The 17437-nt window shown below is 53.7% G+C and overlaps 2 protein-coding genes across 2 annotated transcripts in view; both read right to left on the bottom strand.

Moving 5' to 3' along the window:
• Positions 1 to 127: 127 nt before the first annotated feature.
• Positions 128 to 3096, bottom strand: Isyna1 (inositol-3-phosphate synthase 1). Its single transcript, XM_021170042.2, has 11 exons — positions 2837 to 3096; positions 2632 to 2760; positions 2396 to 2557; positions 2114 to 2246; positions 1832 to 2025; positions 1532 to 1681; positions 1239 to 1454; positions 992 to 1156; positions 794 to 907; positions 494 to 711; positions 128 to 416 (listed from the first exon to the last, which is right to left on the bottom strand). The coding sequence occupies exons 2-11, from the start codon at positions 2749 to 2751 to the stop codon at positions 215 to 217; spliced, it is 1674 nt and encodes a 557-aa protein (XP_021025701.1). The 5' UTR covers positions 2752 to 2760; positions 2837 to 3096; the 3' UTR covers positions 128 to 214.
• Positions 3097 to 4518: 1422 nt separating this feature from the next.
• Ell (elongation factor for RNA polymerase II) overlaps positions 4519 to 17437 on the bottom strand; it is a 53937-nt gene continuing 41018 nt past the window's right edge. The window contains exons 5-12 of the mRNA XM_021169735.1: positions 15672 to 15937; positions 13548 to 13672; positions 12323 to 12401; positions 11529 to 12003; positions 6946 to 7006; positions 6661 to 6832; positions 5958 to 6002; positions 4519 to 5875 (exon numbers count right to left, since the gene is read on the bottom strand). Coding sequence (XP_021025394.1) covers positions 5759 to 5875; positions 5958 to 6002; positions 6661 to 6832; positions 6946 to 7006; positions 11529 to 12003; positions 12323 to 12401; positions 13548 to 13672; positions 15672 to 15937 — 1340 coding nt within the window. The 3' untranslated portion in view covers positions 4519 to 5758. The remainder of the gene's footprint in view (positions 5876 to 5957; positions 6003 to 6660; positions 6833 to 6945; positions 7007 to 11528; positions 12004 to 12322; positions 12402 to 13547; positions 13673 to 15671; positions 15938 to 17437) is intronic.

The following is a 17437-nucleotide window of genomic DNA, read 5'->3' as shown; positions in this document are numbered from 1 at the left end:
TAAAATCTGTACTTTGATGGGCTGGGAGCTGAAGCAAGGCGTGAGTTTGAGGTCAGCCTAGCCTGGTCTACATAGCAAATTCCAGGTCAACCTGAGACCCCTTCCTGGAAAAAGCACACAAGTAGGCTTGCTTGAGGCTTGCTTTATTGTCTTTGGCAAGGGCTGAAGTACAATGGTTGGAGACATTGGGGGTAGAAGGGTCTGGTCACTTGATTTAAGCAGTGGACAGCTTTGGTGTCGGTGCCTGTGGGCGCCCATTGGCATCGCCGGTGCAGCCATTGGTGGCAGGTGTGGACTCTTTCTTGCAAGGCAGTGGGCTGGTGGCCACCACCTCTCCTGGCTTGATGCCTGGGCCTGGACGCTCCATCTTGTGCTCTAATAGCATGTGGTTCTGGGGCGGGAGCCCCACGCAAGCCCTGCAGGGGACAGTGCAGGCTCAGCAAGACCATCTTAAGGCTGTCTTTGCCCCGCCCCCCTGCCACCAGAGGCGCACCTGAAAATATTCTCGATACAGCTGCGCTGGCGGAAGAGGGCATTCACCACAGGGCTGCCCGGGGGCACAAGCGGTGCCTTAAACAGGAAGCTGAGCACCGACAGCACTGTGTGGAAGCCCTGAGGCTCGGGGTCCGAGTCTGTGCAGAAGCTCACGCGCTGACACAGCTCTGTGAGCAGCACGAGGTCCAGCATGATGGGCGCGGCCAGGAGCGAGTCCTAGATTGGGGATGGTGCAGGGTGTGACGGGGTCTGAAGGGTCATCGCCCACCCCGCCCACCACGCCTGGCGCCCACCACACCTCGCAGGTATTATGGAGCACCAAGGTGTTTGTCCCACCCAGCATCAGCTCGGAGGTGTACTCGTCCAAGGCACGCTTGCTGTCGCCAACATAGGGTACATATTTGATCACCACCTGCAGAGATTTAAAAAGTCACACAGCCCCAAACTGGCACCAAGCCCCTGCCCTCAGTGCCTGCCTGCAACCGGTTGCACGCACACAGTGGTCTGGCCCCTCTCCAGGCGCGTAGAGCACATGGTTGCTATGAACCATGTCGTCCACCACACTGCTCTTTGTCACCTCCTTGGAGCGGAACTGCAGAGGTGCAGACAGGTTCTGCCCATCGTTGTTGCCCAGGTGGTTATAGCTCACGATGGACATGGTCTGTGTGGTCAAAGAGACTGTGAATGCTCTGCAGTACCCTCACCCCGGCTTCCTCCCAGCACCCCATGAAGCCTGCAGGTACCTTGAGGCCAGAGCCGATGAGGAAGTCCACCAGGACAGACTTGACCTTAGTCTGCCCTGACTTGAAGTCATCACCACCTACAAACACATGGCGCTGTGAAGCCAGATCCAGGGCACCGGGCACCAGTGTGTTCTGTGGGGAACCATTGAGGAAGGCGCAGTCCTCCAGGATGCTGGCCACAGCAAAAAGTGTGGACGGTGACACCTCCAGGCCAAGCTGAGGGCAGAGAAGTCGTCGGCCAAGGATTCCTTTGGAACGGCATTGATCCCCAGGAATCTTGGGCGAATGCACACCTGGATAGTATGCAGCAAGTTTTCAGCTGTGTCATTGCGACCTGGGACCACCTCGCAGAAGCGCTCCGTATTGGCGGTCCACAGCACGATGACCTTATCCAATCCCGCTCTGGATCGGAAGTCTCTAATGTCCTTTCGGATTTGCTCCAACTGGGAAAGGAAGGAGGAAGAGTAGGTGGAGGTTGTCTTAAATTGTCCAGAGGCTTGGGCCCCGGGGTATAGGGATTATTGCCAAAGGGAGAGACCACGTGGCCATGTAACAGGTGACAGTAAGGCCTGGGAGTAGATCGAGGACCCCACCTGTTGGGCACGTGTGCCAGGGATGAGGTTGTCCGCACGTGCTGTCTGGTTGGCAGCGATGAACTCAGGAATGTAGACTGAGGGCCGCGGACGCAGGCTCTCCATGTGGGGCCACAGCTGTTCCTGCAGACCGCAGTCCAGGACCTGCGCGCGCCGCATGGCTTCGGCCAGATTCAGCGACGAGATATCCCAGCCTGGGTTGCAGGGACCCTTAACACGGGACCCATCCCGTACCCTGGGCCTCCCACACTTAACCCCATCCCGTCCCGAGGCTTTGCCCACCGTCAAACACCAGGTCGTTGGGGGCCACCATGGGTAGCAGCGCACTGAAAGGCACAAACACCTCCCGGCCGTTCTCATCCAGACCCAAGTTCACGGTGCCCGCCTGGGTCAACGATCCATAGTAGTTTGCCTCCTGGGGAGGGAGGGGGTGCGGCAAGCAGAGCAGGGTGTTGAGGGGCAGAGGGGTCCGGCTCGCTGAGACGCGCTAGTCCCACAAGCCACGCCTCTCCCCCAGTTCTGTATGCCCCCCCCCCGTGTTCTCCTGGTAGCCACGGCCCCCACCTTGCGACCTGTGCGCGTGGGCCAGGTCAGGCGCAGCCGATTGGCCAGAACAGCAGCAGTGAGCGTGGAGCCGTTGTTCCCGCCCCAGCCGACCAACATGACCCCGAGTCGGGGCACCTGCCGGGCGGTGCGGAAGGTGAAACGCGTAGCCCTGGGCTGCACCTATGGAAGAGTTGGGAGTGAGTCGCGGGACCTGGGGTTCCCAGTGTCCTCCGCCGCCCGCGCCCCGCGCGCACCCGCAGCACGCCGCCCTCGCGGCTGACGCGCGTTGTCCGGTACTCGTAGCGCGCCTCGATGGTTTCGGGACTGTAGACCACGTCCGGGCTATCCACGAGGATCTCGGCGGCGGGCTCCATCGTGGCGAGCTGTGGGCCAGAGCCAGTGAGCGCGGGATCACCGCCCGAAAGCCAACCTTACAGCCTAGGATAGGTTCGTACTTACCGGCCCAGAGTTGGATCAGACTGCGGCAGCGGACAGCGTGAGCCCTGGGGCTCGGGGGCAGCGAAGAAAAACCTCGATGCCACGCCTCGACCACGCCCCTGATGGGCGTGACTTGCGATCGGGGGTTCTGGGTGCTCTAAACCCAGGTAGCCGGAAGGAGTCTCAGGCGCGAGCGTCTTGCGCGTTACCTCGCTGCGCACCCTTGTACCACCAGGCAGCCAATGAGCGATGGCCACCGACAGGGAGGTGGGGCATGTCTGGTCTAGGGGCTTTTTGGGGGGGTCTCAGAGCTGCTCAGCTGTCTGTCTCGCCCGCTCCCAGTCCTCCAGCTGCGATCACTGGCCTGCATGGCCGTGCCCAGAGAAGGAGACAGGATAGCCAGGTCTACGCGGCCTCCCCCTGGGTAGGCACAATGATAAGGAACATGGGAACTCGGCAGGCAGGCGGGGGAGGTGCCCCTAGAACTTTCCAAAACAAGTGGCCTCCTCCTAGCGGAAACTTTCCACAGCTGGGGCTGTGCCAAAAAGGTGGATTGTCCGAAATGTCTGCACGAAAATAAGAGGGGGCCCGCTCTGTGGGTGTCAAGACTTTATTTGCCGTTGTTTTAGCTAACAAGAACCAACCCAACTGAACTCATCCCGGTGAAGAGACCCAGGCAGGGTTCCCAGAGGAGGGGACTGTTGCGGAGAGTTTTGATGTATGAAGGGGAGATTGTCAAGGGAGAACTACAGGCGGAACCCGCTGCACCCCCTAAAGTAAAGCTTCGGGGAGGGTCTCAGATGCAAGTGGGGCTGAGGTGCACCATGGGGAAATGGATTGTGCTTTAGATTGCTGCCCACTTTCTGTCCTCTTGTGGTGTGCCGCAGTAGAAATGGCAGATTGTTTAACTCTTTTAGGTAATGAAACTGTTTGGTGGCCAATATCGGTCATCTCAGCATTTGGGAGGCTGAGGCAGAAAGACTGCACCGGGACATTCATTTTGCAAGGGGCTCGGGGCTGGGAGCAAGGCCACGTCCCCAGAAAGGCCCTTCCCACGAGGACATCCTTGAGCAGGGTGGGGTTGGGGTAGCTGTAGCAGACTGCTCTGGTTGGGAGGTGCGTGGGGACAAGGGTTAGCCCTGGGCTCCGGGAAGGCGATGGAAGAGCATGGTCAAGCTGTTCCTAGGTGGTGAGTACACAGCGGCCCACAGGGTGCCTGACTCTCCTTCCGCCCCCTCAGTTGCCTTAGAACTCCTGTCAGAAGTCTGGCCAAGGCCTCAAGGGAGTCCGACTGACCCCAGCCCTCCCTCACAGGCTGCCTTTGACTTTTCCCTTTGAAAACAAACATGCTGCCTCTGATGCATGCCCAGCCTGTGCTTTCTGCTTGGAGCCAGGGGCTGATGGTGGCCATGCTCAGCCTCCATGGCCTCAGATGCTAGCTGGACTGACAGCTCTAAGAGACAGGTACTTCTCACTGGGGGTCTATTGTTTTTAAAAGGGTGTCAGTCTCAAGCAATCTTTCTGTCCCACCTAGTAGAGGGCAGCACCTTCACACCTGAAGGCCTTGGTGCTGCAGGAGAGCCCAGTCTGCCTATGCCCAGCACTGCCGTGCTCACACCTTGCCAAAGCACACGGGACTCTGGGTCAAGCTCTCACTTAGGGCTACCCCACCCCTACAGTGACATACTCAAACCACAGCGAGGTTAAATTCCATCAAATTTATTATAGACTTTGAAAGTTGGCGGTTCACCTGCTTTGTGTACAGAAGACAAACTCTAAGAAAGGACCTGGAGGCACCGCCTCTCTGTCAATTGTAACGTTTTGGCAAAAGTGAAGACTTTGTAAACACCAACTCCATGGCTCAAAGTAGACTTTCTCCACAGCACAGTTCAAAGGTGGGGAGAATACCAATAAGTTAGACCATGCTTAACCTGCCAGCCACCACCTGCAGCCCCAGAGTGTGGCCCTGCCTTTACCAAATCTCAGACAGACAACAAAATCTCAGACAACGAAACAACGCAAACATACCATCAGTTCAACCAATAGCCCTGGATGGAGTTCTCAGGGCAGGAGAGGGGTAACCTGGGGTCTACCCTGAGCCTTCGCAGTTGTAGCTGTCAGAGAAGTGCACCATGCAGAGCTTGGCCCTGCCCCCGAGAAGAAACCAACATCTACTGAAACATGAAGGTTTGGTTCCTCTAGGGTCTGGGGACTCTAGGGATCTCAAAAGAAAGCTAGGAGCTGACTGGGGGTGGGGGACTGTGCCAGGCAGGTGCCTCCAGGCAGCCAGGCTCTTTGGAAGCCACCCAAAGACATCTTCACCATTTAAAAAAATAGACATTCTTTCCCTGCCCTACAGCAGTGGCCCCCACCACCTCCCCAATGGCTTCCCTCTGAATGTGTGGAGACCCACTCATACCACATGTACACGCACACAGACACATGCACACCGATGGCCCCTTGGATTTGGATTTGGGGTATGAGACGAGGCACAGTAAGAAAGCAGCAATTGGGGGGCCTCAGGCCTGCGCCCTGGAGAAGGCAAGCAAGGTACCACCCTCAGCACCCCCCAAGTGGGACCCAGCAGGGAGGTGATCCCAGGACCCACAAATGGATGGAGGGACAGACAGAACCACACAGCCACAGTGTGACATGAAGGGCAGTGTGTTGGGGACTGAGGAGCACATGCTGCGGAGGCCGCTGCTAAGGGCTTTGGGCACAGCCAGCAAACTGCAGCAACCTTGTCCGCTGAGGATCTGAAGGCAGCAGGGTCTGGCACTCGCTGCTCACTCTCCCTGGGGCTTCTAACACTTGGAGGCGTGGGCCTTGGAGGAGGCACGGAGTAGAAAAGGTACAAAAATAGATGTCTCTGCGGCAGCTAAAGGGCCGAGTTCATATAAAACTAGGAAAGGCAGGCGGAGCCGTCAGGTCTGCCTGTCTGTGCTAGGGCCAGGCCTGAAGCTGCCGCTGGTCATACTCTGCGATGAGCCTCTTAATGTGCGCCAGCTTGCGGTGAAGGTACTCGCAGCGTCGCTTCTCGCAGCTGTAGTTGGTGTTGGTCTATGAGGGACAAAGGGGCAGGTGAGACACACCCACCCGAGCCAAGCAGTCTTCCTCTCAGCACCCGCCCTGCCTCACCTACCTTTTTGATTTTCCTGTATTCCTGAAGAATCTGCCCACGGGTTGTCTGGGGGAAAACGCCAAGAATTAATGATGTCCCACTTGAGGAAGCCCCAAGTGCCAGCCCTCTCCGGAAGTGAGCAGCTAGATGGGCAGAATATAGCCATAGGAAGCAGGTAGCCTTCCTGTAATTTTTTTTTCTTTTTCTTTTTTTTTTTTTTTTTTTTTTTTTCAAGACAGGATTTCTCTGTGTAGCCCTGGTTGTTTCCTTTATAACCTTTTATACAATAGAAATTTAAAATATTGATTTGAAGCCACACTTCTTTCAAATTCAAACAGATGTAATTTTTTTTTCTTTTTCTTTTTTTTTTTTTTTTTTTTTTTTTTCAAGACAGGATTTCTCTGTGTAGCCCTGGCTGTCTTGAACTCACTTTGTAGACCAGGCTGGCCTTGAACTCAGAAATCTGCCTGCCTCTGCCTCCCACGTGCTGAGATTAAAGGTGTGCGCCACCACGCCCAGCACCTTCCTGTAATTCTTCTGGCCTGTCTATTGCACCAGGGTAGCAGGGAGACACGATGAGGGAAGACACACTGAAGCAGCCACACAGGGAAAGGGAAATGGCCACCCCAGAAGCCTGTGTGCTACAAGGTGCCCCACTGCAGGGAGGGACTCATGGGCAAACCCTGACCATGACTTGCTGCCAGCTTCGAGTGGCATGCAGTACCTCGTACTCGTCAGAGCCCTGGCTCAGCTGTTTGAGCTGTGCGTCGAGCTGTGTGAACCTTCGGGTGATCTGCTCGATCCGCGCGTGCAGACTCCGGTACTCGCTGTACTCAGCATTGAAGTCATTCTTGTAGCTCTGACGCTGCTCTGACGATGAGATGGCCGGGTATTTCCTGAACAATAAGAAGGGTTGCAGGGGCTCAGGGGTCATAGTGGGTGGCAGTACCTGGCTCAGGTAGGGTCTAGATGGGCCTGGAATGGGGCAAAGCCTAGGTAAGACACTCACAGCAAATAGTCCGGGGTCTCTGATGAGGATGTGGGTTCATTGTCACAGGCTCCATTCAGACCTGCAGAGCAATGCATTCTTATTCCAGGGCCAGTGCTTGTGGGTGAAAGCCATGCTGGGTGGCCACACGTCGGCACCAGCAGTAGACCATGCACCAAGACCAGCTGGTTACAATGAGAAGGCACTATCCAGCCCGCAGCCACACAGTCCAGTTATGCTGTCTCCAAGGGCCCTCCTGGCAGGCCCAAAGAACTCGCCCAGTGTCTGGCTGTGTGGGGCATCAGCACTGGGCTGGACACAAACCCCAGCTACCCAGACAAAGGGCAGATGGTGAAACCTCTGGTGACAGATAGATTGTAGACCTTGCTAGCACTACTTTTTTTGTTTTTGTTTTTTTTGAGACAGGGTTTCTCTGTGTAGCCCTAGCTGTCCTTGAACTCAGAAATCCGCCTGCCTCTGCCTCTCAAGTGCTGAGATTAAAGGCGTGCACCACCACTGCCTGGCTGGCACTGCTCTTCACTTGAGTCCCCAGTCAGATCCTACTGTCCTTTGCATGGCACACACTGCAGGAGGGCTCCTCCACATGACCTCCCTGACCAAACCTAGCACTAGGAATAGATGGAGCATAAGAAGGTCAAGCAAGGTACAAGGCAGGTCTGGGCTGGGGCTGCCGGCCAGGTAGAGTGCCACTTTCCAGTCATTTAACCCATTTATTTGGCTCTCTGAAACAGTCTCACTCTGAGCCTGGCCTACCTGTATCTCTATGCCGGTACTTGCTGTTTCCCTCAGTCGTAGCTTTGAGGTCCTCACACACCCTGTCCCCAATCAAATCCTCTCAGCCTAACCCACTCCTGCTTCAGGGCCCCACCTCACAATGTCAAGTCTACAAGCTGTTGGCTCAGTGGCAGGTGTTCACGGAGTATGAGGCCTGGGGCCTGTCACCGGCAATGCAAAAAACTAAACACCAACACCAAAGGCTGGGAAACTGCACCCTGGAGCTGATCCAGCTAAGATGGTTCCACAGGTGTGGAGTGGGGTAGGGGTCAGGACTATGCTGAGGAGCCACTGAGCATGAGCAGATCATCCTATGGGCTGGGCCTGGATGGAAGGAAGAGAGTGTCCTGTGTGGCCCAAACATCCTGCCTAAAAATGTGGGGACCAGGTGGCCAAGGACCAGTTCTGACACAGGGAACCCATCTGTGTCTGGGATCTGTCACAGAGGTGTGCTGTGTCTCTGATCTGTCACATTCAGGGGTGCATGCTATTCCTGGGATCTGTCATTGAGCTGACTAGCTGGGGTAAGGCTGTGTAACTGTGTGTTCCTGTGTGCTCTTATGTGTTCCTAAGACCCTCTAAAGTGTTCTCTGTCAGACAAAGCCCTCCTAGCAGGTTTGTGGTAGCTAAACCTCTTGCAGAGAGCACCGGGCAGGTGTGGCAGCAGAGCCCACAGTGGCCCCACCAGCCCCTGAAGGTCTTACAGCCACCTCAGCCACATGCAGCCACCTCTTGCACTAAGCAACTTCTAAGTGACTGTGGGTGCCAGGAGCACATCTAGTCATGGGTGTTGAGATGGCTTGTATATATAAGACTTGCCTTGGTCATGGTGTCTGTTCACAGCAGTAAAACCCTAACTAAGACAGAAGTTGGTGTCAGGGACTGGGGTATTGCTGAGATAGGCCTGACCATACTTTTGTTTGGAAAAATGTAGGTTTGGGGATTTTAGATCTGGAAAGCAGTGGAATGTTTTAAATGGGGCTTAATGGGCCATCCTAGTAGGGATATGGAAGATTTTGTTGCTAAGAGTAATTTGAACTGTGCAGACCTGGTCCAAGAGGTTTCAGAAGAAAAAAATTTCAGTATGTGGCATAGAGATTGTTTTTGTGGTATTTTGGTGAAGGATGTGGCTGCTTTTGCCCTTGTGTGAAGAGTTTGCCTGAGGCAAAGAGATTTATGTTAATTGCATTGACAAACGAAGTCTCAGAAACACCCAGTGTAGACTGAGTTCTCTGGTTAAGACTCTTTTTTTTTTTAAATTTTGGTTTTTCGAGACAGGGTTTTTCTGTGTAGCCTTGGCTGTTCTGGAACTCACTTTGTAGACCAGGCTGGCCTCAAACTCAGAAATCTGCCTGCCTCTGCCTCCCAAGTGCTGGGATTAAGGCGTGCGCCACCACGCCTGGCTTAAGTCTCTTGAAGAGCATTTTGAACAAGTGTAGCAAGCTTAGAAAGGAGAAATATAAGACATATGGTTTGAGTATTAAGGGGGCATGAGGAAGTGAAATGCAGTGAATCCTGTGTTCTAGGAGATAGCAGATTAAGGGAGTAGGACTTTGGGGTAAGATACTACAAAGCTAAATTTAGATCCAAGCATGGTGGTACACACCTTTAATTCCAGGAGACAGGCATGCAGATCTCTGCATTCAAGGTCAATCTACAGAGCTAGATCCAGGACAGCTAATCTTAGGCAGTGAAGAAGTTGGAAAACAGAAAGCTGGTGATAATGTGATAGAAGGGGGCCATGTTCTAGCTCCTGCAAGCAGCAGAACTCAACAGCAGCTTTGGCCACGCGGCTCTGGCTTTAGAGACAAGAATAGAAGGGACTACTGGAATAGTTGATGCTGCTTAGCTTGAACTAAGAAATTAGTGGTGATTAATAAGACACCAGCATTACTGAGGTAAAATCTTCTGGCAAGTGTTCTGTAAGAGCACAAAGAAGCTGTGTTCCAGAGCGAGCCAAGGTTGTACCTTGTGCTGCAGCTATACTTGGTAATGTGTAAGGATCGCCTAGGTGGTACTGGTTCTGAAGGCATAAAGGGATTATGAAGAGCAGCTGAGGCTGAAATGCAGCCTCAGTTGCAGTTGACAGCCCAGGACTAAAGGGGTCAATGCAAAGGATTTGAAGCTTGGTACCACAAGGAGAACCTATGAGAAGCTACTGGTGAAGCCTAGGTGCAGCGGAAGACCCCAGTGTACTGGAGATCCAGCAGTTGAGTGGATCAACCTGAGTTTAGAGTGCTACAGAGGGAAGAGCTGGAGAAGTGACACCAGCCCTTTGGAGGAGTCCAGATCATGTGTGGATCCCAGACATTGAAACAAGCTGTAACACTGATGCTGCCTTGGAGAGCCCAAGATTTTCGAGATGCCAGAGCCGTGGGCTATCTGCTGAGGAAAACTGCTAACAGGGAGTGAGACCAGCCCAGGAAAAGAAGTTTGTTGCAGTCAACAAAGATGAAAACGAGTTGGAGATCTGAAGACCGCTTTGACATCAGACATGGAGATGCAGAGTTTGGAGTTTGTCCAGCTGGTTTCCTGTCTTGATTCGGGGATTACAGTTATGTGATTGGATGGAGCTCAGAAGAGACTTTGAACTTTGAACTTTTCTTGTTAAAAAGATTTATTTTACATATGTGAGTATACTGTCACTGTCTTCAGACATATCAGAAGAGGGCATCAGATCCCATTATAGATGGTTGTGAGCCATCATGTTGCTGGGAATTGAACTCAGGACCTCTGGAAGAGCAGTCAGTGCTCTTAACCACTGAGCCACCTCTCCAGCTTGACTTTTAACATTGTTGAGACTGCTATAGACTATTGGGACTTTTGAAGTTGGACTAAATGTACTTTTTTATTATGCTATGTTTAGGAATGGCCCCCATAGACTCATGTATTTGAATATGCCTATGGGGGCCTGGGAGTGGAATGTGATGGTTCTTATATGCTTGGCCTTGGTGAGTGGGCTTAAGACCGTCATCCTAGCCGGGCGTGGTGGCGTACGCCTTTAATCCCAGCACTTGGGAGGCAGAGGCAGGCGAATTTCTGAGTTCGAGGCCTACAAAGTGAGTTCCAGGACAGCCAGGGCTACACAGAGCAACCCTCAAAAAAAAAAAAAAAAAAAAAAAACCAGACCCTCATCCTAGCTGCTAGGAAGTCAGTATTCTGCTAGTAGCCTTCAGATGAAGATGTAGAACTCTCAGTTCCTTCTGCACCATGCCTGCCTAGATGCTGCCATGTTCCTGCATTAAATATAATAGACTGAACCTCTGAACCTGTAAGCCAGCCTCAATTAAATACTGTCCTTTTTAAGAGTTGTCTTGGTCATGGCGTCTGTTCACAGCAGTAACATCCTAACTAAGACAGGTGTCAAGAGATTAGGACTGAAGGGCATAGCAAGCACAGGACTGCGACACCAGATCCATGCTCTCACTATACTATGGACAGAGGATTGCTCTCAATGCCTTCTGATCACAGGGTACCTCACACGTCTTGCTGTGTGAGGAGCCACAGAGATAGATGTCTCATTTCTCAGTGTCCTCCGGTCCCAGAAACCTTTGCTCCCTGGGCTCAGTGTACCTACCTGTGCCTTGGCCTGGATATATCCCTGCATACAGCTGTTCTCTTTACTCTCCCTCTACCTCTCTGGCTCAGGGCATCTCAGTACTCCCTGAAAGCGTTGCATTCCATTAACCTGTCTGAGTGTTTCAGCTCCTAGCCCCAAGCACTGAGTAGTAGGCTGGTGGCCCCAAGTCCTGACCCCAGTAGTGGTCTCATATCCCACATATCAGAGGAGACAACCAAGTGGCACTGACCTGGGGCATCTGGCGGTAGTGCAGGGGCAGTAGGTGCATCAGGCTGTGGGGCGGGGGGCCTTTCTTCAGGGGGCCGCTCCTTGTCTTTGTGCTTCTTGGACTTCTTCTTGGGTCGGCTATGGGTGTGTGAGGAGCTAGTAGGTTGCTCAGCCTGAGGAAAGTCCGTCAGTAGGAGAAGACCAAGATGGGGTGCTGGAGCTGGGGTGGCCTCCTGGTGCGTGTAGTCCTGGGTACTGTGACCTAGGTCACTACTGACATCAGCTAGTGGGTCGTGGGTCCGTGGGGGCTCCAGCCGTGGGGGCAGATGGCTAGAGCTGAGGATGTCTGATGGGGTGGGTCCTGGAGCAGGCAGCAGTGTCTCATGGCCATTGGGGGCACCCAGTTTGCCATTGAGGGTGGGTTGTGCTCGCTGTGTGAAATGTGAGATTCGGGGCTTCTTGCTGGCCAGGGGGTCAATGAAGTCTGTAGGCCGTTTCTGAAAAGCCATGGGGACTAGGCTGAGCAGAGAAGTTATGTGGGAACTAGTAACCACCTGCAGGGCCTGCTGTGGCCACACAGGGGCGCCGGCACACAGAGCTGGCCACACATACAAGAGAAGCAACACCCAGAGAAGAAAAGACTGCCCTGACTGGGCAGTGAAGGTGCCTGAGGCACATGCCCACCCAGAAAGACACTCCCAGCTCCAAAGACAGCAAGTCCCCCCAAAGAGTGTGGCTCAGGCAGTGGACACTGGCTACAAAGGGCTGTGGTGCACCAGTGAGGACCCCACACTCAACCACCCCCCAGGCAAGTACCTGAGAGGGTGAGGCAGAGCGCCCGTGCTCTCGAGGTGGGCTGGAGTCTGTAGTGGCATTCTGTGGCTGACACAGCTTCCTGCAGAGGAGTGGTAGAGGCACCATGGTGGCACTGCCACTGTGCCTCGGGACTATGTCTGCACAGAGAGGGCCAGGTTCTCAGAACCCAAGCTGTGTTGTGCACAGGGCAGCTGCTAAGCAGAGCCCATGTGGTGCTCAGGGAGGACTTCCACTCTGCCATGCTGAGGCACAGGCAGTTAGTGCCTGGGCTTGCCAATGAGAGGGAGAATTGCAGGTCAAATATGAACACATACTTTGCCTACAGCACATCAGGACCTCACCAGCACAAGGCCATTCTGTGTGTCAGTGGTGACCTTGTGTGTTGTCCCTTCCTCCCACCCTGATCTGGCCCCGAGTACCCAATGGTTCATCACTCATAATGGGGCATGGCATCAGTGGTGGTAACTAGCCCAGGCATGCTGGTCCTGTACACCCGTGCTTATGGAGCAGTGACAGGCCTTATGTGGACACCTCCAGCACTTGGGTGTAGGTGACCCTGACAATGGGCACACACTTGTCAGCCCAGCACTACTGAAGATGGGCAGGAGTTAAGGCCTGTACTGTCTCTGTAAGACAAGACACTGACCCCCCCAAAAAAGAAGCCAGGCATGGTGACACACACCTTTAATCCTAGTACTCAGGAGGCAGAGGCAGGTTGATCTCTGAGTTAGAGGCTAGCCTGGCTAACAAAATGAGTTCTAGGACAGCCAGGGCTACACAAAGAAACCCTATCAGGGACTGTCAGGGAAAAAGAAAGAGAAAAGCAAGTAAGCTGGCTGTAGTGCCCAGGAGCGTGTGCCAGGCAGTGAGCGCCTGGGCTCTTGCCATCATGTGCCCTCTCTGCCTCCAAGCATGTGGAACCCCCAGGCTCCGGCCTAGGCACAGGTTGGAGATGAGCCCAGAATGCGGTGGTGCCAACTGAACTTGAGGTATCGATAGCAATCTCTCAGCGAGCAGCTCTGCTCACAGGACCAGCACCCAGGGGGAGTAGGCAATTACTGTGCTGCTCTCTTGGGAGTCTACCTCACACTCTGTGGACACCAGAGGCTCGTGGGAAGTCATGGGGACATGGACAGGACACCCTGGCACAGAGGAGCTGCACAGTTGGCTGAGGACAGCCATAACTGTGAGTCGTCTGGCAGGCTGAGGCCAGTGCGTGCCTTACCGCGTGAGCATGCGCTTCAGCAGCTGCCGGTCCCCCTCAGAGTAGCCGGGCCAGTCCTTCTGCAGGCTTTTGTACATGCAGTCCTGCAGCGTGCACGTGCCATCCTTGGGGTTCACACTGGCCACCTGCAACACATCCAGTTCTCACTGACTGTCACCGCTTGCTGAGGCAGCAGGGGTGGGGGTGGGGGTGTGAGTGCTTGGGAAGCACAGGGTGGTGGTAGCTCTGGACCCATGTCACACCACCTAGGGTCCCCTGCGCATGAGCTGCTGCAGGCCCAGACAGTCTTGATGAGGCACAGGATGTCATCCATATGCCCACAGCCCCCACAAACCCCACCCTTTCAGGCGGTGGCCACTAGCCAGTCCTCTCTCCCTGCCACAACTATTTCATCTCAGGCTTTCTCTCAGGCTCAAAGAATCTGATGAGAGGCCTTGAAGGGACCAAGGCTACATCTGTGCTGGCCTTGTTAGGTGCCAGAGTGCAATATATGCACATATCGGCCACTCAACCATGCCAAGTCCACAACCTGTAAGAACTGAGAGGAGCCAGGCAGTGGTGGCACACACCTTTAATCCCAGCACTTGGGAGGCAGAGGCAGGTGGATTTCTGAGTTCAAGGCCAGCCTGGTCTACACAGTGAGTTCCAGGATAGCCGGGGCTATACAGAGAAACCCTGTCTTGAAACAAAACAAAACAAAAGATCTGAGAGGAATGAGTTATATATTTAATGGGCTTTGAAGACATGGCCTTGCCTTATAGCTCAGGCTAACCTTGGACTCAGAATTTCTTGTCTGAGGATGCTGGGACCACAGGTATGCCAGCATGCCAAGCTGGCAGCAGAGTCTCTTCCTGACTGAGCACTAAGATTTAAATGGTGTGCTGTCATGCCTTTCACTCACGGATACTCCAAGCAGGAATACTCATTCCCATAGGCAGGATCCTCCACGATGGTATGTGGAGCTGACCACTGACCAGCACTACCTAAGGCATCCCACCCTTGAGCAGGCTTTTGGCTCCCCTGATGCATCCAACACCCTGGGCCACCCTGCCTATACTAAAGGCATAGTCTTGAAAGGCTATGGCTCCTCCCTACAGATGCTCAGGGACTCTGATGACCTGAGGAGACTGCAAAAGACCTGACCAGGTCGTGACCCCTGCCCAAGATAGGCCCATTTTCAAAACCTGTGGGGTACTGCTGCCCCTCACAAGATGCATCACACACTCAAGAGTACCAGGTTGTCAAGGTCAGACCTGGCATGGCTGATGAGAGGCCCTGGGAGCTGCATAGAGCCTCAGATGCCTCTGGCTCCATTGTATACTGCATGCATGTACTCCATGGCCTGAGGCAGAGGCTGACCATGGTCTCTCCTGATTCCAGAGCTTTCTCTGAGACTTGATATTATGTTGTCACAAGAGCACAGGGGCCAGGCCACCCCAATCCACCTCTATACTGTCCCCAAAGCCTGGCTGGCGCTGACATTTTATTTATTTTTGAGACAGGGTTTCCCTGAGTAGCTCTGGCTGTTCTGGAACTCACTAGGTAGACAGGCTGGCCTTGAACTCAAGAGATCCAGCTGCCTCTGTCTTCCAAGGGCTGAGATTAAAGGTATGGACCACCACTATCACCATGCATGTATGCCTGTAAGAGCAGCCAGTGCTCCTAACCACTGAGCCATCTCTCTAGCCCTTGAATTTGTCAATTATTATGGTGGGGAATGTTGTGACTGAACTCAGGTCACCAGACAGCAAGTTCCTTTTGCACTGAGCAAGCTCACCACCCCTTAGCCAGGGCATGAAGTCAGCATGAGAGTTCACTTTTCAGAGTCCCAAGATGTTTCCAGTGTGGAAAGATCAGGAAGACATAGCCCAGAGGTGCCAGGCTGACCTCATGAACAGTGCAGGGCTAACAGTCAGCCAGACATGAGCTCTTAGCGAGTCTCCAGGTAATGGCCACCGGCAGTTTGTGCACATATAGGTCTGCAGGTATCACTTGTCATGGATCCAGTTGGTGTGTATGTGGGGCGGGGGGAAGCACTGAAGACCTTATGAGGACAGGCCTGAGACTGCCATGAAGCTAGAGAGCCTGCTTGCACAGCACGAGGTCAGGCTGGTCTGTACCCACCTGCTGCAGCAGGCTGTCCAGGGTGTCCTTGTCTGCCTGTGTCAGCCCATCCTTCTGCAACCGCAGCAGCAGCTCAGCCTTCCTGTAAGGCCTCAGGGCCAGGAGGTGTAGCACCCGATCTCGGAAGGGCCTCTGTACCACACTGCTGGCTCCACTCCCACTGCTCTTTCTGATGGCACTTGCCAGGTTAATGGGGGTAGCACGCTTCCGGGAGGGTACTGCATCAGCTGCCCCCGGCGCTGGCTTCCGAAACTGAACCTTTTTCCCTGAAATGAGAGCCTGGTTCATGGCACAGGAAGCAACCACATACCATGCCATAAGAACAGCATCAGTGGTCCACAGTATAGCAAAGTAAGCACTAGGCAACAGGAGAGAGGTGGGGAGAGACTAAGAAACTGTGTGAATGTGGGCATTTGCCACAGCCCACAGGCAGAAGGCACTGGAGGTTGACACAGTCCCAGGCAGGGCCTGAGCAATATGGAACACCAACCAGCACAGGATATGTGGACCCCTGCATGTGAAATCAGAACCCTCACTTGAAACATAGGTGCCCTCAGGCAGTGCCCCACAGCCCTGGCTATTGCAACTTTAGAGGTAGCATGAGTCACAGTGTCTGGGCTGCCCTAGTGGCTGCAGTAGAGACCTGGGTGTCTCTGGCTGAGCCAGTCTCACCCAGTGCTTTGTGGCAGCTGTAGTTATCAGGAGGCCATTTTGTACAGCTGTTCAGGACAGAGCAAGCTGGGAGCCTGGAGGCCTTGGGCCAGGAGGATTCCCTCTAGTATTAACACTTCCCTTCACACCTGGGTCAGAATGATGTGCCTGGCTTCAGGTCATAGGGTGAGCTGGGGCCAATGAGACACTCTGAATTGGGGTGAGTACATCCAAGGCTAGGAAGGTGGTTTGAGATAGGTCTCTTTATATAGCCCAGGCTATCTTGATTTACCATCCTCCTGCCTCAGCCCCTTGGATGCTGAGACAACAGATGTGCCTATAATTATATTCAAGAGTCTTAGAGGTACCGAACAAGGTTGACAAAATGAGGTTGCTAACCACAGATTCACTCATATGTGTGCACACCCCATTTGGCCTTGAGGAGAAGGCTTCTGTCACCAGGCCCCAACACCAGTGCCAAAGCAGTGCCTGTGATAAGGTCTAGCCATGTTCTAACTGCTCAAGTCCTACCCAGAGCTGCCAGAGCAATGTGAAATTCCCACTCTTTATTTTATATGTATGATTATTTTGCGTGTTTGTTATGTCTGTGCACATGTGTGCAATGGCCAAGGAGGGCACTGGACCTCCTGGAACTGGAGTTACAGTTGTGAGCGGCCACTTGGGTATCTCCAACCAAACTTGGGTCCTCTGCTGAGCCATCTCTCCAGCCCCTACTTCCCACCCTCCAGAGTCTCAGTGGACCAGGCTGGCCTCAAACTCATTACATAAGCTAAAGTGGACAGGGAAAGACCAGAAGGCCTTAACCCTACAAAGAAATATAGGAACCTGAGAACTGCTGAGCTCCTGAGAAATAGTCCTCCACAGGGCAACCACTCAATGCACAGTGGTCAGCCTTGAACACATGGTAAGGGGGCTTGGTGAGATGGCTCAGTGGGTAAGAGCACCCGACTGCTCCTCCAAAGGTCCAGAGTTCAAATCCCAGCAACCACATGGTGGCTAACAACCATCTGTAATGAGATCTGGCGCCCTCTTCTGGAGTGTCTGAAGACAGCTACAGTGTACTCACATATAATAAATAAATAAATCTTTAAAAA

The sequence above is a fragment of the Mus caroli genome, chromosome 8 (genome assembly GCF_900094665.2).
Source record: "Mus caroli chromosome 8, CAROLI_EIJ_v1.1, whole genome shotgun sequence".
Taxonomy (NCBI): domain Eukaryota; kingdom Metazoa; phylum Chordata; class Mammalia; order Rodentia; family Muridae; genus Mus; species Mus caroli.
The sequence above is the reverse complement of the archived record's forward strand: the minus strand, read 5'-3'. Positions and strand labels throughout refer to the sequence as shown.